This window comes from Apus apus, chromosome 9 (genome assembly GCF_020740795.1).
Source record: "Apus apus isolate bApuApu2 chromosome 9, bApuApu2.pri.cur, whole genome shotgun sequence".
Lineage (NCBI taxonomy): Eukaryota > Metazoa > Chordata > Aves > Apodiformes > Apodidae > Apus > Apus apus.
The window spans coordinates 12875101-12902571 of NC_067290.1; the positions used below are offsets into that span (position 1 = coordinate 12875101).

Sequence of the window (27471 nt, forward strand, 5' to 3'; positions counted from 1 at the left end):
CCAGTCAGGACAGCTGGGGTGGGAGACACACTTGCTAGGCCAGGCACTAATGCTATCCAACCTGCAGCAGGAATGAAACCCTGTAGTGGAGGGTGAGATAGCTGGGAAGGGGCAGCCACCTCTTCAGCAACAAAACAGGAGCAAACAACTCTAATATGGGAAGGTGTGCAAACCCTCGGGATCCTTGTGCTATCTTGTGCTGAAATCTAGAAGGGTCTGCAGGGCTTGTGTACAGCCTGGTCTTGCACTTTGGCTGGAGGAGGGAGAGAGGAGGCTGGTGCTTGGCACAGCAAAGAAGTGTGCTGCTCTTCTCTGAGTGAGTGAGGGGGTTCCCACATGAGCCTTTGGGACCTCAGATTGCTCCATGCTACTTGTGCCCTCTGTGCTACTGTCTAAGAGAAGTGATATGTGTGCTTCAGCCTAGTTTCATGTCTCCTTTGCAGCAAAAACCCTGTCAAGTATATTTACCATGAAGGACAATGTGATTTTGGGCAAGTAAGTGAGATTTAAAGCTCCAATTATAAAAGCAAATAAACAAGAGCTGCTTCCTAAGGTTGTGTTTTAATTTGCAGGAGTGATTTCAGTACATTCTTCCCAAAGTCCTTGCGCTGTCTCTGGGGCTTGATAGCCAGTAACCTAGTTTTCATGGAACGATCTCGTGGTGGTGCAGCTGCACCTGGATGAGGGAGAAGAACGCACGTGTATGGGGATGGTGTGTGTGCCCGAAGTCTGATTGCTCTGCTATTCAGAGTCTCCTTGGGTTAAAATGCTGTTTTATGTTTATTTGGCAGCTCTTCTCCTTGCTACGTGTTGTGGTTTTATTGTCTGGAGTCATGTCTGTCCCCAGGCGTGCTGTCAGCTCTGCATGTTGCTGAACACAATGGCTTTGGGGGTGGTAGTGAGCACAAGTGACACCTTAATAAGGGTCTTTAGGGCTTAGTACTAAGCTGCCCCCATCTCCCAACAATTGTCAGTTTAGGGCTTATTAGTCACACATCCCTCCTTTGAAAGAAATATTTTTAATGCTTCTGCTCTGTGATGAGTCCTCAGAAGCCTTGTTAGGATTTGTCATTTTTGCTGATGGTGGTTGCTTTTTAATTGCTCAGGTAGCAGAAGCGGGGCTTGAAAACCCAATCAGTATTATCTCAGCTTATCTCCCTGTCACCAGTGGATTTACACAGATCAAGACATTCATAGGATCGTGTGTAGATGCAAAACACAGCTAGCTCTAGAGGCCTGGGCAGATCCCATGTTCCTAGTGTGTTCTTCCTGGTGTCAGCCATCCATGTCCTTGCCTTCAGCTGGTCCTTCTCACCCTGCTGCCAGATGGGCTCTCTGCTGTCAAGGTCAGAGACAGGTCTTTCTGCCAGGTGAACACCCTGGCCCTGCTGTCACACGACCTCTCCTAACTTCAGCTGTAGCATCAGGCCTTTTTGTCCTGACCTTGATGCCCCTTTTCATCACCCTCATTTCAGGGCTGTGACCTCCAGCCCAGCTTGCTAATTTAGCCCTCTGGGCAAGCTGAGGCAGGGCATGTGGAGAAGCTGGTGTGTCTCAGCTTCTCTCAGAGGAGTCTGGGGAAGAAGTGACTCGAGATAGCAGACCGAAGCAGAGGGGTGTGGAGAGAAGAGCAGGGTTTTGTGTGAAGTGCAGTGCAGCTCCTCTGTTGCAGCCCTGGGCTGTTTTCAGTCCTGTCTCTCTCCTGTTTCATGGTTTGTGTCAGTGTGGTGTGGGCAGTGGCTACTGAACAGGCTCTGGGCTGCTGTCACTTCCGCAGAGGAGATGGGAAGAGCCTAGTGTGTCTGCTGGCTAAAAGCTTGGTAGAGAGCAGGCTGGGCAAGGCAGCTGCTGCTGCCAAATGGGATTTTGTCCCCAAACCTCTGAGGGCTTGCTGGGGTCTGACATTACCCCTGGCCTGCTTCTGGGCATAATGAGCTACCTTATCTATCATATTCCCCATGACAGATGGGGGCTCTTCAGGATTAATTAAGGTTCATAACTGTGACCTAGTTACCAGACTTGTGCTGTTGTTATTGGAGCTCTCTGAGCCATCAGGCTCTTTGAGAGCTTCTTACCCTTATCTGCTCTGGTTACTCCATATATTCCTCTGAGACTGTCTGGGAGCCCCATGCAGGATCATATTACATTCATTTCTCTAGTAGATTATTGCCTTACCCTTGGGTAGCTGGCTGCTTCCTGCTTGCAGTGCACCTGTCAGTGTGGGGATTAGATATGCTGGCCTACATCTTTTGCAGCGTTGTCTCCTGTTTGAAATGGGATCTGAATGTGGGTAGAGATCAGTTGCAAGATTAGAGAGCATGGTGCTGGAGACAACATCTTGAGATGTCCAGTTCTGTGCTGCCATGCCTTAAACTGTATTGATGCTGAAGGGATATCCCAGGGTCTCTTTTCTCTTGGCTACTCAAATCCTTCTCATTTCCAGTTTGTACTTTATTGTAGAAAGCCTTTGGGAAGCCCCTATAAAGAAAGAGAAACTAGTAGAGCTAAAGAAGTAAGTTGAGTTCAAAGTCTCCTAACCCTCCTTCTTGCCTGCTAGATTTTCAGGTAGGCACTGTTCCCACTGGGGACAACTTGGTCTCATATTCCTGTGGTCTGCAGACCTATGACCACATCCTTCCTTTAATTGGAGAGGGGCTGTACCTCAAGGACTTGCTGCTTGCTTGGTGAGACCTGTCCTTGCCAGGTGGATGGAATGTCAGGCAGCCATTGCACGGGCTCCCAGCCTCGTGCACAGGGGCTGCACGTGTCACGTTTACTGTTCACATGGGGAAGGTTTGTGTTTCTGAAGATCCCTCTGATCCCCCATGGAGCTGGTCCTTCACTAGCCTGATGTTTTGCTTGGGTTCTGATCATGTGCCCAGTGGAATCACAGCACCTCCCACTGATTTGAAACAGGAAAAGCCTGAAGGAGGCTGCTGAGTGGGACCCCTGGGAAACAGTGCTTCACTTTGTCCTCAGAAGCACGCACAGCAGGGGAGCTGCTTGCCTTTTCTCTTCTGTCTCAGGAAACATCTCTCACGTTCCAGTGACCTGCTTATTATGTAGGTCATCATCAACTGGAAGAAAAAAAAACATTTCAAAATTAGGAGAAATCTAGCAGGGCTCCTCCACTGAGCAGCTCTTTCTGGAAAACCAGGGAAAATTGCCTTGGGGGAGGTAGCCAGCAGCATGGCCTGTTCCTCTTCCACCCACCCTGGGGAGAGCAGTCAGAGAGGGATAAACTCTGGAGGGATGTGTGATACCCTGAAAGCAAGCAGATCCAGTGTGCCCTGTGGTGGGGGAACAGTGCATTAAGGTAGACAGTAGGGACTTTAGTGGTCACGGGTTGTTTGTCCTTTAATGGCTTCTTGGTTTTGGTAATTAGGAGGTCATTTCTACTGGTCTTACCTTGATCCTGTGTCTGTACAGTGGAGACCTGTGCCATGTGTGTTGGAGGACAGTCCCTGCTGGGAGACAAGACTGTCCCACCAGGGGTGAAAAGGGGACACAGAACAAGCAAATACCTCTGAATGCCAAAAGTAAAACTGAGACCTGAACCATAATTCTTCTCAGTGTGATGGCAGCACCATTACCCTGGGGCTGTTGCACTTCGCTTGTAGCAGAGCTGACACCTTCTGATAGCCACTGAGAAGAGAGAAAGCCCTTAGGATAAACTCCAGACTGTAACCTAGGCAAGGACAAATTGTTCTGCAAACAGTAGGTTCTGTCTGACTTCACTCATACTTGCCTCTGGTGCAATAACTCTTAATACCCCTCTCAAGATCCTTGCCACTCTCCCAAATTTCCTAAATATCAGCTGGGCTGGAGACACCCTGTGCTTGGGGAAGTGTGTGTGTGTGTGCTGGCCAGCAGGCAGGTAGAGAGCTGCAGCCTCTCCTTAGCAGCAGCACAAATGTGGCTCCCCTCTCTACCTGATCACTGAGAGATTTCTCTTTTCCTTTAGCATGTGTAGAAATGTAATGTTCTTGAGACAACCAGGCTGGACAGGAGAAGCTGGAATCACAGGCTTCACTAGTAATCATAGTTAGACAACACAGTCTCGTAAGTGCTGCCTTGAGAAATGAGATTTCAATGTGCTGCATCCTTGGCAATGAAGAGGTGTATGGGGAGGTGGGCTGTGCGGCGAGCACCGGGCCCTGCCCCCTCTGCCTTGCTGTTTGTGCTGCCCTCCCCAGGTCCCCATCGCAGCTGTGATGCTGCTCACTGGAGCAGGGCTGGCTGAGCAAACCCTCGCTGGGCACTTGAGCTGTTGCTGCCTTCAGCCCTGCTAAGCCTGAGTGAAGCTACTCCAGTTGCAGGAGTCACCTGGCACAGACTCTTGTGCTTAAAGGTGCCACTGATCTTTTCCCAGAACACAGGTTCTTGCAGAGCCCCTTGCTTTGTTTTAGGTGCGCTTGCTTCCTGCAGCCTTTGCTCTTTGCTTTATATCAGCATGTGCTCTACTGTCTAGATAAAGCACATACATAGAATCACAGAATCATACAATGGTTAAGGTTGGAAGGGATCTTAAAGATCATCAGGTTCCAATCTCCCTGCTATGAGCAGGGACACCTCCCACTAGACCAGGCTGCAGAAGCCTCATCCAACCTGGCCTTGAACACCTCCAGGGAGGGGGCTTTCACAACCTCCCTGGGCAACCTATTCCAGCACCTTACTATCCACACGTTGAAGAATTTCTTCCTGATGTCTAACCTAAATCTCCTCTCTTTCAGTTTAAAACCATTACCCCTTGTCCTATCACTGCCCTCTCTGGTGAAAAGCCCCTCCAGCTTTCCCGTAGCCCCTTCAGGCACTGGAAAGCTGCTATAAGGTCTCCATGGAGCATTGTCTTCTCCAAGCTGAACAAACCCAGCTCCCTCAGCCTGTCTTCGTAGCAGAGGTGCTCCAGCCCTTTGATCATCTTCATGGCCCTTCTCTGGAGCCACTCCAACAGCTCCATGTCTTTCCTGTAATGAGGGCTCCAGAGCTGTACACAGTACGCATCTGTGATTGGACTGCCCTCCCTCTTCAGTGTCTTGATCTTGGTGTTTTCTATTTAAAATATTAAGATCTTTCTGCAGACGCAGTCTTCTGCTGTATAACCCAAGAATAGGCAGCCCTTCTCGTCTCAGCACACCACAGTAGTCTAGAGAGAAGTCAATATAGGAAGCAATACAGCAATGAAATTTTGAACAGAATGACATTTTTTTCACCTACAGTGAAAGGACATCTCCCATGCTTTGTGCACCCACACGGAGCAGAGCATTAAGAAAGGAGGATGTATTTTAGCTGGAGGCACTGCCATGCGATCTGCCAGTGTGCCACAGACATGATGATGTAGGATTAGGGGAAGTTCCTAGCACCAGATTTTCTGAGTTGGACAGGGGATGGGTGCCCTGAGGCTGGGATTGTCATGTTGGCTTGGTGGGTCCTTGCGCAAGGAGGCTGCTGTAGACACCAGGGTGCTGGAGCTGTCATGTACTTGTGGTGAGAACATCGAGGATAGCCTGTTATCTTTGCTTGGAGGAAGAGTTTGATTAGAAACTGTCTCGTAAACGTGTGGTTATTGAATGAGTTGCCCCTTCAGTATGTATGAGCCATCTCCATATACGTGCCAAGTGCATCTGGCCTGGGCAGGCACGCAGCTGGTCTAAAGGAAAGCAGATGAGCTTTCCTCATCACAAGCTTTTCCTCATCAAGCTTTTTCTGAATTGCTCCCTGCATGGAGCATTTGTCCAACAATATTAAACACAGCAAGAGGGGTGAGTCAAGCAGATCTTGTAAAGACCGCTCTGTTTTTTCTCTTCTTGGTTTTACTCTAAATTGAATCTGCTCTTTCACAGGCAGAGTGCTATTCCCAGCACAATTGATGGCAACAAATAGCTACCCAGGAGTGGTATGTATTGTGTGGTAGCTAGGGAGAACCTCCTGTTCCCAACATCTCCAGCCTGTCTGGGGCTTGTTGCCATGAAATTGTGGAACTTAATTAAAGGATGATTGGGCTGTGAAAAAGTCATTTTAGCCACTGATTAACTGAGTTTACTTATGTACATCTCATTGTCTTCAGAAGCTGGCAAAACTGTCAATTTAGCAAGACAGAGCATCTAACTCAGGTTCTTCAGAGGGAAGCAAGGCCACCTCGTGTTGTAATGAATGAGGGAGTAACATGTTATGGTCCAGACATAAACCAGTCCCAAGGTATTGGCAAGTTGAGACCTAGACAGGCAGGCTGTTGTTCTTGCACCTCTTTGGGAGGTGTCTGCTGTTGCTCTAGGTGAGAGATGAGGTTAGGCAGCCCTTGGACTTGACTTCTTGAGATGGAGGCGTGGGCAACACTCTGCCTAGCCTGGGGCTCTACACAGCTCTCTGTTGCGAGAGCACATCTCCAATTTGCTCAACCTTGCTTAGCTCATCTCAAGATAAGTCTTGATATTGTTTAACACAGGTTTTCACCCAAACCACGGGACAACAGTTTAACAGTTACTGTAGCCGCAGATGTTGCTGAACTACTGTGGGTAGTGGAAGAGCTGTACTGCAACATGGACGGTCTTTAAAGTCAACACCAGCCTGGGTCTTCAATAATGAGGGCTGCTAGTGGGTAGCTGTCCCACGAGTTACTCATCTTGCAAGCTTCAATTATCCTATGAATCAAGCAACTTTTATTTGAGTTTATCTTAAAGTAGAGGGTGCCTGAAGGAGTAAAACATCTCAGCTGTTTTTGCTGCAGTTAGCTTGCTGCAGCCCGGGGTTGCCCCCACTGCTCAGATCCTCCAGTGCTTCCACCTCTGGGGTGGTGCAGTGGCCCCAGCCCAGACCTGGGCTGCCCACAGGGGAAGTGAGGAGCATAGCTGGGTCCTGCTGGACAAAAGAGGAAGGACAGGAAGAGGACTGTGTGCCTCTGGATGCATGTGGAGGGAGGTGAGTAGGCATGGTGAGGTCACTGGAAGCTCAAACTGATGGTCTTTGCATGGCTCTTCTCTTCTTTCTGCAGCCTGCAAGCAGATTCTAGCAGCTTTTGTCCCCATCCTCACACTACCCCCTTACTCATACAGTATTTTCAGACACTTCTGAGTAAAACAGGAGGGATGCCCTCCCCACTAACCCTTCATCAAGAAGAATAAGAGAACCTAATTACCACCAGACAAAGCCTTAAGGGTCACAGCCTCTCGTCAGCCACAGACGTTTCTGGTTGCTCAGCCCAGTGTAGCCACTGTAGCTTGGAGTGGGAACACACAGAGAACTGGCTTTACAGCTCTCTTGTGCTGGGTGAGATCATCTTGGGCGGACAAGAAAACAGAGCAGTGTCCCAGCATGAGTCAGCCATCCATCTATATACAGCTAGTGCTTCTCCAGTGGTACCAGGCGGTTCTGCAGGGTGATGGGCTGCAAGGATAAAGGACTGACTCTCCTCTTGTGACAGGAGGGTTTATACTAGGCACTTGTGGCTATCTACTGTTTGTGAGAGAAGAACAAGACTCCATATTTGGACCGAAGAGCTTCCTTACTGCCTGGGCATTCAGGGCTGAAAGTCTGGTGGCTGGGTCATGACTGTTCAAGGTGTTTGATTTGGAGGTTCAGGCTGTATCTCTGGGAACTGAGGAGATGAGGCTACAAACTAGAATATTCTGATTTGATGCCTTTTCAGATTTGGTATTCCAGTTCTCCTGCATTTTAAATGATCTTTGCTAGGCTATTATATTCACTCTTGGCTTCCTTTTCCATCTGTTTTAAGCTGAACTTCATGGTGACACAGGGTTGTGCTGTGGTTGTGCTGCCTGCCAGTGGGTTGGGATGTGGTGGCCATGCTTCAGTTCAATGAAAATCTCCAAGAGCAGTAAAGCCTTTAAAGATCCCTTGGGGATCTCTGAAACCACATAGCCAATGGATAGAGACCTTACATTACAGTGACCAAGAAGAGGCTGTAGCAGACTCAAACCATAGTAGCCATGAGGAAAAAAACCCAAGCATGCAGAAACTAATTATCCAAACACTAAATTCATGAGGCACCAGGTTTCTTAGGTCTGCTGCTGCTGGAGCTGCTTGCATAGCAGAGGAAACGCAGTTGTTCACAAAGTAGAAACCAGTGAGGGGAAAAAAATTTTGGATTGCCTGCAACTATTTGCCAGTAGTGTAAGGCAGACAAAGGTTAAACATTCATTTCTATCTGGTGTCTTCTGCACTTTTTTTAGCTTATCCAGTACCAGTGTAGCACTCTGGAGGGTGGGATGGCACCCGCATGGGGGGAAAGAGGTGCTTTTGGGTGAAGATATAGCCTGAATGTCCACCTTTGTGGAATATCCTGCTAGGCCAGGGCTGCTGTTGCCAGTTAGACTGAATGCCACTGAGCTCCTGCAACGAACCTGTGCTGTTTCAGGACTCTGCCTCAGGCAAGGTGCTGCTCTCTGCAAGTATGGGCAGGAGGATTTGTCCTGGGCATTCAGGGTTGCTTCCTCTCTGGAGTTACCCTGCTGCAGGCAGTTCCATTCTGTACAGTGGTATCTTTGGACAAATGAGAAGGTGATGACTGTGTTATAATCCCTGCCCTGGGTTTCTCCAGGCCCATTAGTTATGAGTCAGTGTTTGTTTATTTACAAACTGCACCAAAGGGTATCAGTAGAGTAATAGTGTTGCAGGTGCTGGTATTTGGACTCAGGTTGTTTGCAAAGCAGAGACAGTGTAGTTGCACAATCTGTGTAAGCAGTCACCCACTCCTAAGAAAACCAGTCAGACGTCTCAGTTTGTCCACCTGACCTATTGCTTTAGTGCAATGACCTCTGTGGTTGCTTTTACTATGTACGGGGGCTGATTTTTCTGCTGCAAAGGTGGGTTAGCATGTGTGGGCTTTGTATGATCTTTCCACCTCCTCTATGGCATAAAAGCATTAGGTCAAAAGCTGTAAGAGCATCACATCTGCACAGCCATCTTTCACTTGGGAAGGGGTTGTACCAAAGATATATTTAGTTTATAACAATGTGATAAGTTCACTACTGATTTATTTTATTTTTTTTTAATGTTAAAGTCTCCTTTTCACAGTCTAAGCCCAGAGGATCCATTGTGAGTGCCAATGTCACCAGCTGAGCCACCAGCTGAGCACCAACCACGGCTCAGCTGAGGGGCAGTGTTTGGTGCTGTACCACACTGAACAAGGACATTCAAGTAGGCAAGAGCTTATGGTGTGCTTGGCACTAGGCACCTTTACCTTATAATTATGTCATCTGGAGGTGAGATGAGGGTACATCTTTATAGCAGCAAGGAATTGTTCCTGTAACCGTGCAAGAAATATCTATAAAGCAGATGCAGTAAAATCATGCTTTTGCTGTTTGGTTGAAGTTCTGAGAACAAGGCAGCTCACTCCAGAGGTGGGGCAGATGATCTGCTCTAGCATAGTCCTAAGCTAAGCTAACAGACAACAGGTAGGCACAAGCAGATGCTGGGCTAGCACAAGAGAGCTGGTAATCTTTGTTTATAACTAATGTAAGTAAGCTGTAATGGAAGATTCTCATACTCTTCTTCTTTGGGTCATTTTTATCCATGACACCAATGATTGCAACACCAGGGTGACTAATTCCGTGCATGGGATTTATCTAAGATGTCTGTTCCTTCGAGGTTAGACTGTTTGTTTGCACACTGTGTTGTAATACTTTACAAACAAGTAGCAGAGCAGCCCTATGTGGAGGTATCTGCCCTCTTTGGAGATGGTGGCCCATCTTCTGCTCAGGCTCACAAGAGACAGAAGGAAGAACTAAACATAGAAGACAATTTTTGAAAAAAAGCCTGTAGAATCCCACACCATCAGGTGAGGAGGCTTTGTTTTGCACAAACAAAATTGAGTGTCAAACGCCTGAGTCTTGGCTGACTGTATGTGACAAGCAAGTCAGACCAAATGTCTAGCTAGCCATAGACACTAAGGGAAGGTGCTGGTGTGCACTGTGCTCCTGGCAATCCCTTGAGCCAGAGAATCCAGCCTGGGACATAAAAGTGCTGGTGAACCCATTCTGCATTGATCTAACCCTTTTATGAACTTGCTTGGTTTAGATCTCGAACCTGGCAGTGAGCGAGACATTTCCTTATCCTTTGGAAATCAACTTCCTTCAAAGAAATCACCATTGCATGTTCAACATCAGCTGCACTTCCCTGCCCTCTAAACTCTAGGATAGCATATCACACTGTCATAAACTTGCTGGTCTTTACAGCTCACAGTTTGAAAGGCATAAGGTTTCCTTCTGGCAAAGTATCCTGTAATGTCAACAGTGTGCATTTCTGACATCTTTTGTCATGGCACAACTATTTATGGCAACTATGTTATGCTGGAGGTTTTTTTTCCCTGAAGGTCAGGACAGTTGCAGATGAAACAGCCTATCCCTCCCGGTCCAGTCCCTTACTGTCCCTCTGCAATTTCTAATTAACAATTGCTGATTAGAAAAATTACCCTTGGAGTAAACTGACAAAACTAAACGCTGCCAACAGTAATTGTTCAAGAAGTTGGCTTAGCAAGATGGGGCCTTTCCCTCTACCTTCTAGTTATGAGCCTTTGTGGTGCACCTAGGTTTGCCATGAGGTCCATTCTGTGTTACAAGGAAAAAAAAACAACACTGGATGCTCTTACCATGAAGTTCTATCCCCTGAAATCAGACACTGTCTCTCTTCAGGTGAATACAAAATACTGAAAGACACAAAATAAAAATAACAGGAGTTGGAAACAATTGGCCTGGCACCTCAACTCTAATTATGACAGTGTTCAGCCACTGCCTGCTCTTGGCAGAGGTAGTCTTCTGTCAATGAAGCACCCAGCTTGAACCAGTGCTTGGCCATTCTCTAGCACCTGGTTTAGAGCAGGACTTCTCTGGGCAGGCAGCACCTTTCTCATGCTAGTGGTTCAGGGAAGTCACTCACACAGGACAGATTTCAGTGGATCACTTCCTCATTCTGCTCTTCTGCTTCTACTTGCACCAGTTAAAAGCTACTATGAGTTTGAAAATCAGGCATTAGCCCTGGGTCTCTTGAACTGGTGTAAGTATGAATGTGGCTATGGTGGAGGCTGTGGAGCCTGCTCACATCAGCTGAGGGTCTGGTCCCTCTGTGCAGCAGTGGTTTTTCAAGAAACCAGGCAACCCCTGAGGTGCAGTTGAGTGTGATGTTGCTCGTGTTCTCCTCCTGGCTGCTCAGAGCATCCCAAAGCCCAGCAGGTATTTTCCATTTGGCAGTGTGGCCATTTTATCCATTTGCTGTGGCAACAGGCTGTGTAGATAAGTATCTACATGTTCAGCAGGCTGAGCAGGAGGGTTGATGCATGTCTTCCTTTAGGCTGGTCTGGACTTTGTCATGTTCTGCCTCCCCTTCCCAGATGCTTCCATCTGTGCTTCAGTGAAGCGGGATATGGCATCACTTTTGGTTTTGTCTGTGGAAGAGTAAACAAAGCAGAAGGCCAAAAGCCAGCTACTTAAAACACATTCTTCTGCTGTGACCGAGGAAAAATCTCTACTTCAGATACAGGCATCCACTGTTTGCATTGCTCATCCTCCTGGCAGGGCTTATGGGCTTTGTCTCCCTCGCTTGGTTTGAGCCTAACCTTTCTGATCTTTCTGTTTTTGAAATGCCTGAAATGCTGTTCCTGCCTTACGTGAATCCCGTTTCCAGATGCTTCCCATATTTCCTGGAGTTGATAAAAAAGATCTCGTACAATGGGTCAAGGTGCAGTGATAGCCAAGAATGCTCTTGGCCTTGATAGAGCCTGGTTTATCTATCAGGTGTATTGCAGACCTGGCACTGAGCTGAAGGGCAGAGGCAGAGGAATGTGTCTGCTCTCCAAGAGGGAGGAAATGTGACTACGAAATGCAGGGTTGGGTGATTTGTGGTGGGAAATACATTCTTCTGAGAAGGCCTGAAGTGCTGCAGGGGACAGTGGCTTCTTCTACACCTTGGGATGGCTAAAAGCAGCACATCACAAACTCCCTGTAGCTGTAGCACCTCTCTTTTTGACTGCTTCTTGTGACAACCAGCTCCTTTCTTCCCCTTTCTGCTTTTGGAGGAGAAAAAGGAACAGGTCATTTCCTGAAGGCAGAGATGAGAGGATTGGCTCAAGTCTCCACTGGGTTCTGGCTCTCCACCCCACAGGGCTTCCCCTGCTGCCAGCAACTGCATGTTGTTTGCAGTTCCTTGGCTTCGGGGAACACTTGGTAAGCTTCACCTTCAGAGCAAGCTTAAATTGCTGGTGATTTTCTGGAGACAAAGTGAAAGCCAGATGCTGAATATGGACACTTTTCAAGGGTCAGAACATGTTACGAACTGGCTTGTTAGTTGAATCTGTGTTTTGGGTAGAGGATTCATATCCATTTGTAAAAGTCTGAAGCTATATGGTGAAATACCCTCTGCTCCTTCCATTTCCCAGCACTTAATCCAGTTAAATGCACATTAAACCTCTGTTACAGCATTTTGAAGGACTCATGCTTAGCTAGAAGCCATTCTGTAGAGGAAATACTGTAATGTTTGTAATGTTTGTGCTGCTGTAATGTTTGTGCTGCTCCCTGGTCCTGTTGCTGGTGAGTCTCCCTCTGTTGACAAGCTCTTTGTTCATTGTCATGATAGCACAAGCCTGCTTCTAGCACTGCTTCCATACTTGGCCAATGCTTAGCACAGATTGTTAGACAACAGTAGCCTGGGACTGCTAACAAGGCAAACTCGGGTTGTTCTGGGCTCTAAGCTGTCTTACTGGGCTCTGTCACTGTAGAAATAGCCTGCTCTGTTACAGAGCTTGCAAAATGCTGCAGCCAACATGCTTCACACTAGGCTGTGTGAGAGAGAGAAGCTGGAGCTTGGATACTGAGTAGCATAGATGGGTCCTTTGTCTTGATCCTGCTGGCACAAAAAGAGTTTATGCCACACAAAGTCTTGCTGCAGTGTGTTTCAACAAGGGAAGCCCTTTCCCCTTGCTTGGCAGAAGTATTCATAGCCCCTTTGAAAGTTCAGTTTGCTATCAGGGAGCTTTTCCAGCTATAGGACAAATCTTGGGGCATATGAGGAGTCCTTATTCATGGGTCTTTAAATGCTGGCCTGAAGGAGCTTTGTCAGTGTTGTGGTAGTGCCTGGGTCAGTGTAGTTTATGTCAAACACACAGAGCTGGCTCAGAAAAAACTGTTGCCAGCTCTTCAAATCCAGAGAGGATCTTTCAGGGCAAAATACTTCATGTACCCCCTTCCCTTGTAAAATATAAGCAACAAAAGGCAAAACGACTTTGTCACGGTTAAAACTCCTCCAGGGCTAGAGAAGCCAAAGGATGAAGGGTTCAAGGCAGCCAGTGCCAGGGAGGGAGTGCCCTTAAAGGTCAGAGCACGTCACAGCACCATGTGCCTGGAGCACAGGCGTGCCTTGTAGCTGTGACAAAGGTTATGACAACCCATATCAGGCACAGCTTGACTGTCCTGGTGTGCTGGGCTGAGCTGTATGCTGGGCTCCTCTGAACGTGGCTGTGTAGCTCAAAACTGCACCAGTGCCAGGGTCTCTGTGGAACTCCACATCCCAAAGGTCTCAGCTTCACTCCTGTGAACTCAGCTAGCACTTTCCTAGTACAGGTCTCCCTGCTCTTTGGGCTTTGGGCTGATGCAATTGAGTTCAGCGAAGTCTGAACTCTGTTCACCCCAGCAAGCAACAGAGAAAGTTCAGGGACTGAAAGCAGTGCCCATCCTCAGTCAGCAAGATCAGAGACTGCTCACTTAGCAAACACCTAAATTTCAATAAAACAAAAATGCCTCTGGAGCCAAGGAGTTTGGGGCTAGTCTGTGATGTGGGGAAGAGAGGCCTTATTTATGCTGCAGAAGGGGAAACCCATGGACAAAAGAGGTGCATGTATCTAGAAGGAGGAGCTCTGTGTCTAGGGCCACCTGTACTGGGACATATTTTTAAAGGTGGGTTTGATCTCCTACTGCATAACAGATTTGAAGATCTTTCAGTGACTTAAGACTCTAGAACCACTGTAGGTGGCCAGAGACAACATCATAGATGCCCAGAGAGCTGCTGCTGGGATTCTGGCTGGATCCAGCTTGCCAGGTTTCTCAGTCCTGAATCTTTCTCCTTCAGGCCAGTTCTGGAAACTGCAGGCATGAATGAGCTCCCTTCCCTCCACCACTCTTGGATGGTTGAAGAACTCTATAGTTTCACATGGGGAGAAGCATTGTATTCTTCTGGTGCTCCTGGTGCAGGTGTGTGTGTTCCCTTGTCACCCTTCCCTCCACCACTTCAGCTATATGGATGAGCCATGAAAGTCATTAAAATCACCTGCAAAGGCAAGGCAGCAAACAAGTTAAGGTATTCTCATTATCAGGGCACTTTCTGGCTCTCTGCCTACCAGGTACTTCGGATCTGAGAAAGATTTTCCCTCAGTGGTCTGAGCAGCTCCAGCTCCTGGACTCTGCTGACTTTCTGCTCTAAAACAGTGGAGCACCCCTGAGTGCTGAGTAGGGGTGACGGGCTCCCCTGTCAGCCTTTTCTAGTTGTTGCTATAATCAGCTCATGTCACCTTCCTCTCTCTTTTCAAGGCGCTGATAACAAGCACCCAGGACAGCCAGGTGACCTTTGGCTGAGCTTCCTCTTTAAACTCCAATGGCTTTTGCTTCATAGCCTCGTTGTTAGGCAGCAGTACAGATCGGTTCTGATAGCAGCAGAGCCTGCTTCCCTCCCCTTTCTCCTCTGACTCATGCAGGATCAAAGCTGTCTGAATTTGCTTCAACAAATTTGCATTTAGGTCAGTGAGAGGAAATTTTTTTTCTCCCATCTTTTTCTTGACTCCCTAAGAAAGGAAAATAAACACAAAGGCAAGTGGGAGAAAAAAATGTGGGCTATAAATAAATGGGTTTAGCACACATGGGAGGATGAAGTCGTTAGTAAGAGAGAAAATCACTGATGTGGCAGCAAGTTACATTGTCAGCTGATGTAAAGCAGAATCTGCCCATGGAAGCAATGGGACCATGTCAGTGTCGTCACTTGAGTTCCTTGGTGGACCTGGTTCTCTCTTGTAGTGCCTAAGCTGACTGCAGCTGCCTCCTTCCACAGCAGCAATGGACAGTAGGTCTCTGGATGACATTGGTCTTGTAAATTTTGGCTTCCTGTAGCCATCTTCTTAGGCTGCCAAAACTCCTGCTGTGCTCTTTGGATGGAAAGTGGTGCAATAGCAGGGTGGCTGTCCCATTCCAGGTGGTTGGGCTGCATGTGCTGCAGCATTGCAGGGTTGGTTGCTCAAGGCTTCCACCTCTAGGGTGTATTGAGATGGGACACAAAGCAGCTGTGAGGACCTGTGCTGGGATAGTGGTGGTCATGGAGACAGGATGACCTTGTCCACCCAGCAACTGGGAGAGCCGAGTTCTATCAGGTGGTTATGTCTTATCTTGTGCACATTTTCTTGACCAACTCCACACCTCTTGATGCTTCCTCTGTAGAAGGCAAATGCTTCTTGCCACCTGCTGAGAACCTCAGCTTTTCCAGGAAAACAGTCTCATCGGGGCTTCTTGAAGCCTAACACACTGTTCCCCAGTTGGCATAGTCTTAGAACTGCAAAAGTTGTATAGAAACTGTGCTCAGCAGTTTAAATATTAACAGGACACGTGAGAGCTGGGGGTTCCAATGCAGAAGTGGTGAACATTCAGTGTAGATGCTAAACTTAGACCTTCTCACTCTAGCCAGAGGTTCAGAGCTTTCTGATTCGAGCTTGCAGTCAACGGTGACCTGTAATTTCATGCAAGAATGACCCACCTGAACTGTGGGTGTGCTTGGTGCTGTGCAGTAGCTTTGCTGCCCAGCCTGGTGGTGTGTCCTGCAGCGTGCAGGGGCCACAGGGCTGGCCATGCAAGGCTCTGGCGTGGTGACAGAGGTGACAGATCCTGGGGCTTCTGGTCTCCTCCTGATTCATGGTCATACAAATAACCCCAGGGAAGGACTTGGTGAGAACTACTGTATGATGCCTACACTGCAGACTGGGAAGTGGTGTTTGACAGAGGTTCACTCCGTCCTTTTTTCACCCAGAGCTATGGGAGCCTTAACAAAGGAGCTGCTAGTTTGGCATGATTCATCTGAAATGAAATCATGTTGCATTTTATCCTATTTTGCTGCTTATTTCTATAGCTCCAGAAAACTGAAGGCTGGACGAGGCCCCAGCCTGCCCTCAGGTGGTCATCCGAAGAAAAGCAGGAGTCACTCCTGGCCTGGTGCCTTCAGCTGGTGGTGACATCGGGGTGCTGCCTGTGGTGGGGTGACAGCTCATGGGCTAAGCTCCTTCTCCCTCGCTGGCTTCCAGGGCCACCATTTCTGAGAGACAGGAAAATCCCATCCTGGCCAAACCCAGGGCAGATAATGCCACAGAGATGTTTGGATGCTGGGATAGAGCCTGGCCAGTGCTGCCCTGGCTGAACTGGGCTGTCCCAAGAACCTGTCCGCTCCACCACAGGACCTGATGTGTGCCTGTTGCTCCTGAGGGCCTTTTTTTTCCCCTCAAAGACCTTACCATGAATATTCTTTAATTATTTTTTTATATATATGGATTCTGGACTGCTGCAGGTGTGAACATCTCACCAATGGGCTGCTGTCTCCTCTGGCTGTTGGTAGTACACACTGGCATCCTAGGGCTGAGGACTTGGAAACTGAAGTAGCCATTTATGGCCACCACACCTGTTGTTAGTGTGTCATCTAGAAGGTGGGTTGGGTTTTTTTTGGGTGGTGGAATCCTTCAATGGAAGCAAATGTTCCCATTTCCTGCTTGTATAAGTGGGAGTGAAACCACAACATGTTTCTAATTTCTTATTTCTCTAAAATGGGGTTTACAAGGCTTCTTTAGCACCTTGGGCATATTTAGCATATTTTTTGTGTTCTGGTTCATTTCCATGCAGATAAAGAAAAGCTAATAGTCAAATGCCAAATTATTTCATAAGGAACAGATGAGGCAATGCTGGAAATTGCTTCAGATTTATAGATCCAAGCTCCATAGCTATGTGGGCAGAAAGGCTGTCTCAGAGAGGAATGTACCTCTTCACATTCAGTAGCTCAGAGGGCAGGGGGAAATGAAGAGGTTTTCAGATACACAGATACCCTTGAACCAGCAGATTGTCCATCACAGGATGGCAGTGCAGGATGGAGAAGAGCAGATGGCTTCTCTGAGAAGAACAATTCATGGGATTGTGTTTATGGCTCCATGGGAGCCTGGGCTGCAGCAGGATTGTTTTGCTGTGACCACGGGGGACATCAGTAGGCTTCAGAGGTAACACAGTGGCAGTGACTGCAGGCTGGAGCCTTGCACCAGTGCTGACCTCAGTGGGGATTTGTGTCCTTCTCCCACAGGCTGGAATCTGGCATGTAGGTGCTGGGAGGAGCAACTGCTGTCCCCAGGGACTGATCACAACTGCTGTGGGTGCAGCCAGCACATGCTGAGACTGGGTTGATGCTGTTGGCTGATTTTGGGGGGGAGGGGGGGAATGCAGCTGGCAGTGGGTGTGGGTGCTTGGGCATTGCCCAGGGCAAAACAGCCTGGGAGGTAAGGAAAAGTTTTGAAGGAAGCACATCTCCTGCTGTGCTAAGAGTTGTGCTGGGAAGTGTAACAGGATGGAAAATGCCATCTTGGCAGCAGTGCAGACAATGTCTTGTGTTATAACAGTTCACACTGGCTTGTCCTGACTGAGGAGAGAGGCCAGGACGTGAAGTCCAGACTCGCAAGGGTAAACAGTTATAATAGTTATTCATGTGCATGAGGGATCACGCACCCTTCAAGCGTTCAGGTGCACCAGCTGATCACTTAATCCTAGGAAAACTTTGCAGACAACTGTGCTTCTGCAGTATTGCTGCTGCTTGTCTATTGGTCCAGACATCCCCGGAGCCAGTTTTGCTGAGTTAGCTGTGTGTGATGCTGGGAATGCTCCACAGCCGCGTCAGAGGGGCTCGGGGCAGGTGCTCTCTCCGTGTCCAGGGGCATCCCTTGTCCCTCACACGGCAGCTCTAAGCCCCTGCACAACAGAGACAAGAGCCTCCGGTAGAATTTTCACTGCCTGTGTATAACGTGAGATAATCGCTATGAACAAACGTGCTTCTGTACCGTGCGAGGTGACGGCGAGGGCAGGAGGTGTCCCCAGCGCTGCCGAACGCCCTCCCACAGGCCCGGCTGTGCTCCGAGGCGCTGACTCCGATGCCAAGGCCTGTGCGGCCCGTCCCCCGGGCTTGCAGCCGGGCTCGGCTGCCCAGCCTGCCCGGCGGGAGGAGCCGCCGCGGCTCCCGCTCCCTCCCGGGCCCGTCCCGCCGCCGGAAGTGCCCTCGCCCGCCCCTTCCGGCCCGGCGCCGCGGCCCCTTCAAGCGCGGGGCCGTTGCTCGGGAGGCGTTATGGCCGCGGGCTGCCTGGTGAGGGCTTGGTGCTGCTGGGGCTGGGCGGAGAGGGGCTCCCGGGGGCGTCTGCCGCGGCGCGGGGGTCAGTGCCGCTGGGATGGGGAGGGCTCGGAGAACCGCCGGGGCCTGGGAGGCTGTTGTGGGGGGAGCCGCGGCCTCTGGGGCCGGGCGGAGTGTTGAGGGGGCCTGGCGCCGGGGAGGGGCGGTGTCTGAGCTCAGGGCTTGGCGGGGGCGGCTCTTGGGCCGTTGGGTTGGTGCTGGGGGCGAGGGGGACTCGCTGCAGGGCTGGGGAAGGAGATGGTGCTCGGTTCTTTGGGTGAGGGGAGAAGGCAGGCCTGGTGTCAACCTCGGGGGGGGTGCCTGGTGCTGCTGGGACTGGGCTGGGCTGGGGGAGGCCTGGGGTCTTTGGGGTGGTGGTGGCAGGCAGCTCTGGGTTGAGGGCAGGTGTCAGTGCTGCTGGAGTTGGTCTGCGGGGTGGCCTGATGCAGTTGGGGCTGGGAGGGACTGGGGACAGAATTGGGCGGGGGGGGCTTGATGCTGTTGGAACTTAGGGGGGCAGCCTTAAGTCTTGGGGTGCTGTTGCAGCTGGGATTGGTCTATGGCCGGGGGCAGGGGCACCTCTGGGCTGGTGGTGGAGGCTGGTGCAGGGAGCTCTGGGTCTGGGGAGGGCTAGTGCTGGGTGTTGGGGAAGGTCAGCCCTGTTCTGAGCCTGGGCTCAAGTCCTGAGAGGGAGCAGGCTGTAGTGATGGTTGCCAGGGAGGCAGAGACTGTGTGTATGAGAGCAGGGATTGAAGGCTGCTCAGCCTGTTCTGAAGTCTGGAAATTTTTCAACTGTTACAACCTCTTATAACGGTTCTCTTAGTGTTTTGTTTTACTTCGGGCTTTAGCTTTTGCAGCAAGGTGCTGTGTAAATACACAGTGTCTTCCCCAGCCACAGGGAAACAGTAGTGGGTCAGTCTGTTTGCTGCAGTTCTGATTCTACCTGTCTTTTTCAGCAGGTGTGTTAAATCCTGCAAATTTGTCCCTTCTGTGCTCAGTGGCCTCTTGGCTGCCCCTGTCTGAGATTAGCAGATTTCAGAGCAATGCTAAGCTTAATGACCTGCTCAGGTGCTCATTGACATGACTGATCTTTTCCTAAGTCAGTTTTGGGGTCCCTGCACCAGCAGCATGTTGTAAAAATACACAAATTATTCCAGGCACCACCTAAGATCCAGGGGGATTATCAGTTTGGATAACTTGCCTCTTACATGGGAAGTTCACATTTTGTGTTGCACAATGTTCATATTTCTACCTGGCTTTTGTGGGAGAAATATGTGGCATGTTTAGCTTGTCACAGAAATAAAGTGATTTTATTGTGCAAAGATGGTTCTTAATCTATAGTGTCTGAACATTATTGTCTTTTTAGGAAGATCCATCCTTGGAGAGACACTTCAAAGGCCACAGAGATGCCATCACTAGCGTGGACTTCAGTCTCAATAAAAAGCAATTGGGTAAATAGTCTCTCAGTGTTTTGATGGCCAGAATATACAAGAAAGAGCTTCTCCCCTTCAGTTAACTGGAGGAAGCACTGGAGGTACTGAGCTCTACAAGAACAAGAACTTCTTTTTGTGATTGACATTTTTGGGGAATTTTATGATTAACATTTCTGCGTCTTGAGAAAAAAAATTCTGTTCTGAACCACAGAGGCAGATCATGTACATTCTGCTAAAACTTTAGGGACGTCTACTGTTGCTTGTCATTTCATGTACCTTGCTTTACTGTGCAGTCAAATAAGGTAAAACTTTTTCTTATCCGTTCTCTATGTCTGCCCTCCAGCTGCCTGTGGTGTCATGCCACAGCTCCTGTCCCAGTTGCTGCTCAGTAACCTGTATGTGCTTTGAGTAGGAACCAGGAGGGGTTTTGGCTCTTAGTGAAGTCACCATTCAGCTTGTGTGGCACAGGGACGTGGCTTTGGCTTAGAGAGAAGATAAGGCATCAGTGGTTATTTGGGGCAAAATATGTGGTAGGCAGTGGGTGCAGTAGGCATGAATAAGCAGAAGTGCAGCTGTCTAGCGGGTCCTGTTCTGGATCTTGCAACCTACAGAACAGTCTGGAAACTGCAAGGAAATGAAAATGAATCCAGCTTGTTTTGGGCCCCCTCTTTCCATGCTGTTTTTATTGTTGTCTGCTGTCTTTTCCACTTCTGCGTTTTTGACTGTAGAGCAAGAGTTCACTCTGCTCTGTGTCCATGATTCTGTTTGTGCTTCCCTAAAACTTGATCCAGGGACAGGTCTCTGTCTTGCAAGGGTGCTCTGAATGTAATTTAGCATTGCTTTCAGAAGTGGTACTGGGGACTTTTGCCTCCATCTAGACCATGAAAGTGTTACACTCAGTATTTCTAGTAAATGAGACAAGAAAGGGAACAAGTTCTAGGAATTATTTTTTTTCCTGATTCTGTTTGGTCAGTTGTGTAAGTGACTCTAAGGAGATTCTTAAGTTCTTGTTCACCACTTTTACCTTTCAAAAAACCCAACCAAACCTACTGGACTTGATCTTTTTATTCCACTAGTTTGCTTGCCCAATCCAGTAATGGTAATAGTTGTGGCCAGCAGGTCAAATATAAGCAGTATCATACTAAAGTGTTTAATTAAGATGTCAGAGCGTTATTTTCCTTACATTTTTAACATCAGCCCTGTGGATATTGCAGCTGAATGCCCTTGCCAGACAATGACTTAGTGTAGTTATGACTAATGTTCAAATCTCTTGACACTGGCCCCTGTGCTCAATCTACTTGGACACAGTTGTCTCCCCTTAAATTTTTATATCACTAAGGAGAGGTGTTGCCTCTGTGAGATAAAAAAAAACCCACAAAACAAAAACAACTGAACTGACAAATATGTAAGGTTTTTTGTTTCCCTTTAAGGGGCATGCATAGTGAATGATTCTCTGAATCTGGTATGAATTAATCCTATATCAGGTAGCAGGAAAGAGATGATTTATTCTTGTATTGAAATGACTGTAAAATAGGGCATTTCCAGCAAAAGCTATTTGGTATCTTGCCATAACACTAATTAACTGAAGTAATCTTGTAATTATGATACTGCTGTGTCAGAATCTACCATCAAACTGATATTTTCTTTTTTTTCTAGGAGCATCTTAAGATCTCCCTGGAGATATGCCTCACTTGGCACTCGGGTAGAGAGATACAGATGCAGTTTGGGTTTGTTGGCAGGCTAAGATGTGTATGTTCTGTATTTGTCTGTGGAAATTATACAAAGTTTTCTGTTATTTGGGCATTAAAATTGATTTGAAGGGGTTATTTTTACTGTCATTGTTAGAGACTGTAAGTTGCTATAGACTCTTGTTTGCTCTTTTACAAATCACCAGAGCCCCACTACTGCAGACCTGGCACAGTGTGGTGGGCTTTAGGGGACAGGCAGATCTTCAGCCTTCCCAGCTAGGAGGTGGTGATGGGACCTGAGCCAGGACGTTGTAGACTGAAGTGGAATTTATTCTCTTGTTTGGGAAACCTGTTGCCTGGTGTTCCTGGCAGGAACTGATACTGCTCTTGTCAGGCACGGAGGGGGATGTAGCTCATATGAAATTCAGTGTCACAGAAATGAGTTGTCTGTTGTGCTCACAGTGGCTGTTGGGCACCTGAATTCTGCCTTCTACTTAAGTGACCCTTTGCTCTTGCTGCTGAGGGAGGTCTTGAAAAAGCAGCATCTGGCCTTGGAGCTGGCTGCTATCCCATAAGCAGAGTCTTTGCTCTCTGGGCTCCCCCTCCAGCCCTTTCTCTTCTTTCTTCATTTTAGGGCATGCCTTTGCCTTCTTCCACCCCTTTCTTAGGAATTCAAGAGTAAAGGCAGGTTGTGGTGATTGTTGGTTCATTGGTTTTTTGTTCCCACAAGTGAGTGTAGAAGTAGGCATGAGTGGAAAAGTCAGTGTGAGTAGATGGAGGGACCCTATCTCCAGCCATAGTTCCTGAAAGCCTCTCCTGACTACTATCAAGCCCTGCTGACCCCTTCTTCTGATAGCAAGCTGAACGCTGCTCTAGTTGTGTTGCAAGCCTGCTTTTTTAATACAGATTAAGAACTGCTGAGCTGGATTTGATAAATGTTTTGCAGCAAGGTGTTGGTGGGAGATGCAGCTGGGCTGTGTTTGTCACCAACACACAGGTGCTTAATCTGTAGTGTTAGTTGGTATTTAGGCTGCTGCAGCTGATAGCTGTCTCTGCTTCCCAATGAAAAAGTGATGAGAGAACCTTCATCTCCAGACCTTCCATGTGTTTCCTTAGCATGTATTTACTTGGAAAAAGTTTTGCAACTTGGGTTTTGCTTCTGCAGGTGTTGCGTGAACTACCTTGGAAGTAGGATTGTCAATTCAACCAATGTGTGACTTTGAATTACAAATGAAATATGCAGTTTATATGTGTATATATATGAATATATAGATATATGAAATATGCATTGGTGAAACTTAAAGGACAATGTGCTTCAGATTGCTGGTAGCTGTGGTGGTGAATTGGGTGTGAAATGCAGTTTCAGTGTAATTGGAGGAGAATGAATGCAAGTTTTGCCTTGTTTGTTTTTTTCATTTTAGCAAGTGGCTCGATGGATTCGTGCTTGATGATCTGGAGTATGAGACCTCAGACCAGAGCCTATCGCTTTGTGGGCCACAAAGATGCAGTGATGTGTGTGCAGTTTTCACCTTCTGGTCACCTAGTGGCTTCAGGCTCTAGAGACAAAACAGTCCGTTTGTGGATTCCTAGTGTGTAAGTATCTATTCCCTTCTCTCTCTTTTTGTGTTTTAACTGTGGATTGGGTTTCTCCTTGCTTCTTGATAGTGGTTCTCCAGCCATGAGACTGGGATCTGTTTGAAGGAAAAAAGAACCATTTGATGTGGCAGCTCTCACAGAGGAGAGGTAATTTGGTCTTGAAATTGCATTGGAAAAAAACTAAAATCCTTTGCAAAGCTTAAAGTCAGTGTTAACTTCCTGTGTTGATGTCACTAATGTAACTCATCACTGGTGAATTGTAGGATTTTTCTTCCCCAGTTTGTGTTTGTTCCCAGTAAACTGAACCTTTGTGTCTCTGTCAGTGTTACACAAGATGGTGAAACACAAGGTGGGGTTTAGGATGTTCTGTGAGCAGGGTGGAAGTTACTAGCTTGCATACTTATTGTAGTCCCCAAACTGTTATCCTGTTAAATTCTAATGGAGGAGATAGCAAGCCACCCTGTCTTTCTGTTGTTCTCTTCTGTCTGTGAGTATTGAGCTTTTTTTAGCACAGAAGATGCTGGAGATGTATTTTGGACCAAGATGCCAGATGCCTCTTGGGTCTCTAAATATCTTGCACTTTGGTCTATAAAGGTGCCCTGTCTTCATTTACCAGAAGAATGTCTCATGCATTTCTCTGTAAATACCTTGTATTTTGTCTTGCCTGGCTGTGTTACTGGTAGCTTGCTCAGTGCCTCACACCAGGCACATGGAATTCAGTCATGTTATTTCAGGTTTGAGGCTGTAGTGGAAGCATTCAGCTGGAGTAGGGGCCATTCCAGGAGTAGCTGTGAGGTAGTTGCCTGCTTGGCTCTGTCTAGATGAACTGTGAAAACATTTCACCTCCCTTCTCACCTGCCTTGTAGAAAAGGATGTGGCAACAGAATCTCAGCATCTTCTTTTATATTGGTGTTTCCAAAAATGTTGTTTTAAATGCTTGCACAAATTAACAGCAGTATTTTTGCCCCTTTATAGGAAACCAGTGTTGAACAACTGGTTTTAGCTACATAATCTGTATAGCTCATGACTTTATTTAGGGTTGGTCAACATGTTCTTCCTAATGTAAGATAGGGATTTCATATAGAAGTGGTGACTAATAGCACTTCTCAGCATGCAGAAACTTGGTGTTTTCAGGTACATAACGCTTTTGCTGTCCTGTTGTGCCATTTTGACATATTTTTTTTTCCTTCTGTATAGCAAAGGAGAATCTACTGTGTTCAAGGCTCATACAGCAACTGTAAGAAGTGTTCATTTCTCCAACGATGGCCAGTCCTTAGTTACAGCTTCTGATGACAAAACAGTCAAAGTGTGGACAGTTCACAGACAGAAGTTTCTGTTCTCACTTAGTCAACACATAAACTGGGTTCGCTGTGCCAGGTAAGTTTAGCTTTCTGACAACTAGAGATGGGGATTTATTACTCAAAGCAGAGACTGAACACCACTGTCTTGTGTAACACACCTCTGTGCAGGATGATTTAAGAGTGTCTACTGGCTGAAATATGTTGCTGACCTGCAGAGAGGTCCCTTGGCTCATAGTTTTGTACCCACTTTGGGTTTCTTCAGTGATCTTTGTCAAAAGACTTTTCTACTTAGTGATTTGCTTTTGCCTGGTATGGAGACTTTTGCATCTTGAAGTTGCAAACAGAAGCAAAATGAGAGATTTATAATTGTTATTTCAGCTTAGTTACTTCCAGACTTGTCATGCCTCTAGTTTAAAATGATCACCTGAGCTCCTTCCAAAATGCTGCAAATGCTGCCATACTAAAAACATTATTTCCTGATCACTGTCTTGGATTTGGTCTTCAGTTGTTCTTCTCAGTTGTTCTGAGAGGTTTTCATGTGTGTATATGTATTTAGGATAAAGCCACGATCTCTCTGTAAATGAAAAGTTGAAATAGTACTTGAATGTGGTGGTGGCAGTGGCTGGTAGTACTATAAATGCCTGCCATAGAGCAGAAGAAATGTTTTTCCAGTGTGGGTGATGATGATGATCTTCAGTTAGAGACTCAAGTCCTGGTCTTGTAAAATGTCTGCCTCTGAAGATTGATCTCATGTATGAAATTTGAGATAGAAGCTTAATACATCCTTCTAAGGCACTCAAAGGATGGAGCAGCTTCTGACACAACTGTTATCTTGGGATTAATTTTATTTCTCCAAATGCTTGTGGCAAAGAGAGGAATTGTTTTGAATCAGGGTAGAGAGACAACTTGAGATACACTCAAAATTGAAGCAAGTGGAACAGATCTAAAGTCAGACTGAAGACTTTTCTGTGGATTATTTTATGTGCTTGGGGAATTAGGGATACTGTGAGGACCTAAGGTTTATTTTTTCTCCCTCAACTTACAGTGGTTGGATTTTAAGTCTCATTGATGCTGACGTGACTTGAGTGAGTGTTACCAGTACACCTTGACAGGTGGCCAAATCCAGTTGATGCCATACACCTTTTGTTTGGGGGCATCTCCTAATTGCTGTATCTTTTGTCTTAGGTTCTCTCCTGACGGGCGATTAATAGTGTCAGCCAGCGATGATAAAACTGTCAAACTGTGGGATAAAACCAGCAGAGAATGTATACACTCCTTCTGTGAGAATGGGGGGTGAGTACCTGGGGATACTTGAGGACCAGCCTTCTTGTGATTGCTGAAATGAATCACAGGATTGTCAGAGTTGGGAGGGACCTCTAGAGATCATCTAGTCCAACTCCCCTGCTAAAGCAGGATCCCTTGGAGCACATGATTCAGGGCTGCATCCTGGCAGGTCTTTAATCTCCAGAGAAGCTGGCTCCACAACCTCCCTGGGCAGCCGGTTCCAGGGCTCTTGTCACCCTCACTGTAAAGAAGTTTTTCCCCTGTTCCAGCTTGTGCCCATTGTCCCTCATCCTGTCACTGGGAACTACTGAAAAGAGTGGCTCCATCCTCCTTGCACCCACCCTTTAGATACTTGTAGGCATTAATAAGTTCTCCGCTCAGCCTTCTCTTCTCCAGGCTAGAGAGTCCCACCCAGCCTTTCTTCATCAGGGAGATGCTCCAGTCCCCCAGTTATCTTCGCTGCCCTCCGCTGGACTCTCTCCAGTAGTTCCCTGTCTCTCTTGAACAGGGGAGCCCAGAACTGGATGTAGTATTCCAGATTCGGCCTCACCAGGGCAGAGTAGAAGGGGAGAATGACCCTCTCAGTGTGCCAGCCACGCTCTTCCTTATGCATCCCAGGATTCCATTGGTCTTCTTAGTGGCCAGGGCATATTGCTGGTTCATGGATAACTTACTGTCTACCAGCACTCCCAGATTCTTCTCCTTGGAACTGTTTTTCAGCAGGTCCACCCCTATGAGGATACCTGGTAAATGTACCCCTGGTTTTGTGACTGCAGTCAGAGGCCCTTATCCTGGCAATAATTTCTACCTCTTCAGAAATCATTAGTGGCTATTACAAAACAGCAGAGGATGAGATGCAAGAGCTTTTGGAGTAGCTTAGATCTTCTTATGACTTGTCCAGATTGGAACCTTGAGATTATATTTCATCTATCACATCAAGCCTTAGTTTCTTTATGCTTTATTATTTTTGGAGATGCTTAAATTCTTTATTTGTTCTTCTAATTCTGTTAAGCTTTTTGCTCTGATTGAAGTGAACTAAAAGAGCAGAAGTGTACTGGCAGGTTGGTGCTTGGATGCTTTGTTTCATCCTCAAATATTTGAATAACAAAGTTATTCCATTAAATGCTTTATTCAGAAAGACAGTTGTTGAACTGGACTTTTCTTCATGAAGAGTATTGAGCCACAGCAGAAGTTTCTTTGTCTAGAAACACAAAAACAAGTCTAAAGAGAGCTGAGACTGGAATCTTCCTAGTTTCTTGCTACACTGAATTTTTAAGTACAAAGTTGTTTTTTCCAGGTAATATACAATGATATTAAGACAAATTCAGACAGCATTATTTTTTCCAGTGCTTTTAAGAATATACCTTGTCCAAATAACCAATTGAAATATCTCTACTTCCTCAGCTGTTGTTACAAGATGCAAAGGATTCAGTCTCATGAACTGTTACAGGGATGATCAAAGGGCTATTTTATCCAATTTCTTGCATGGATTGGGTGAGGAATTAAAAGATGCTCTTCACTGAAGGTTCTGAAGGTTTTATTGTACTTGTGTGTTCAAGATAAAAATTAATTGCATACAAATCCAAAAAGAAATTTAGTCTGAGCTTTGCTATCTTGTAAGTGGCAACATGTGATTCAGACACAAATTCAGAAAGTTCCATCTTAAAAATATGTAAAACTATAGAAGAAATAGATCTGTTCACTCTTGTACATGCTGCTCTAGAAATCCAGTTAATTTCATAGGAAATGTGTGTTATGCAAACATGAAGTGGACGCTTG

The 27471-nt window shown here is 47.1% G+C and overlaps 1 protein-coding gene across 4 annotated transcripts in view; it reads left to right on the forward strand.

The window, feature by feature from the left end:
• The window catches only part of POC1A (POC1 centriolar protein A), a 78520-nt gene that overhangs the window by 7701 nt on the left and 43348 nt on the right, over window positions 1-27471 (forward strand). Inside the window, exons 1-5 of one of the 4 annotated variants that reach the window (XM_051627765.1) lie at window positions 18298-18366; window positions 19757-19841; window positions 22933-23104; window positions 24305-24484; window positions 25594-25701. In XM_051627765.1, coding sequence (XP_051483725.1) covers window positions 18349-18366; window positions 19757-19841; window positions 22933-23104; window positions 24305-24484; window positions 25594-25701 — 563 coding nt within the window. In that variant the 5' untranslated portion in view covers window positions 18298-18348. Of the gene's footprint in view, window positions 1-18297; window positions 18367-19756; window positions 19925-22932; window positions 23105-24304; window positions 24485-25593; window positions 25702-27471 lie in introns of those variants that run through there. The other 3 variants (XM_051627764.1, XM_051627768.1, XM_051627766.1) reach the window with 3 other exon arrangements.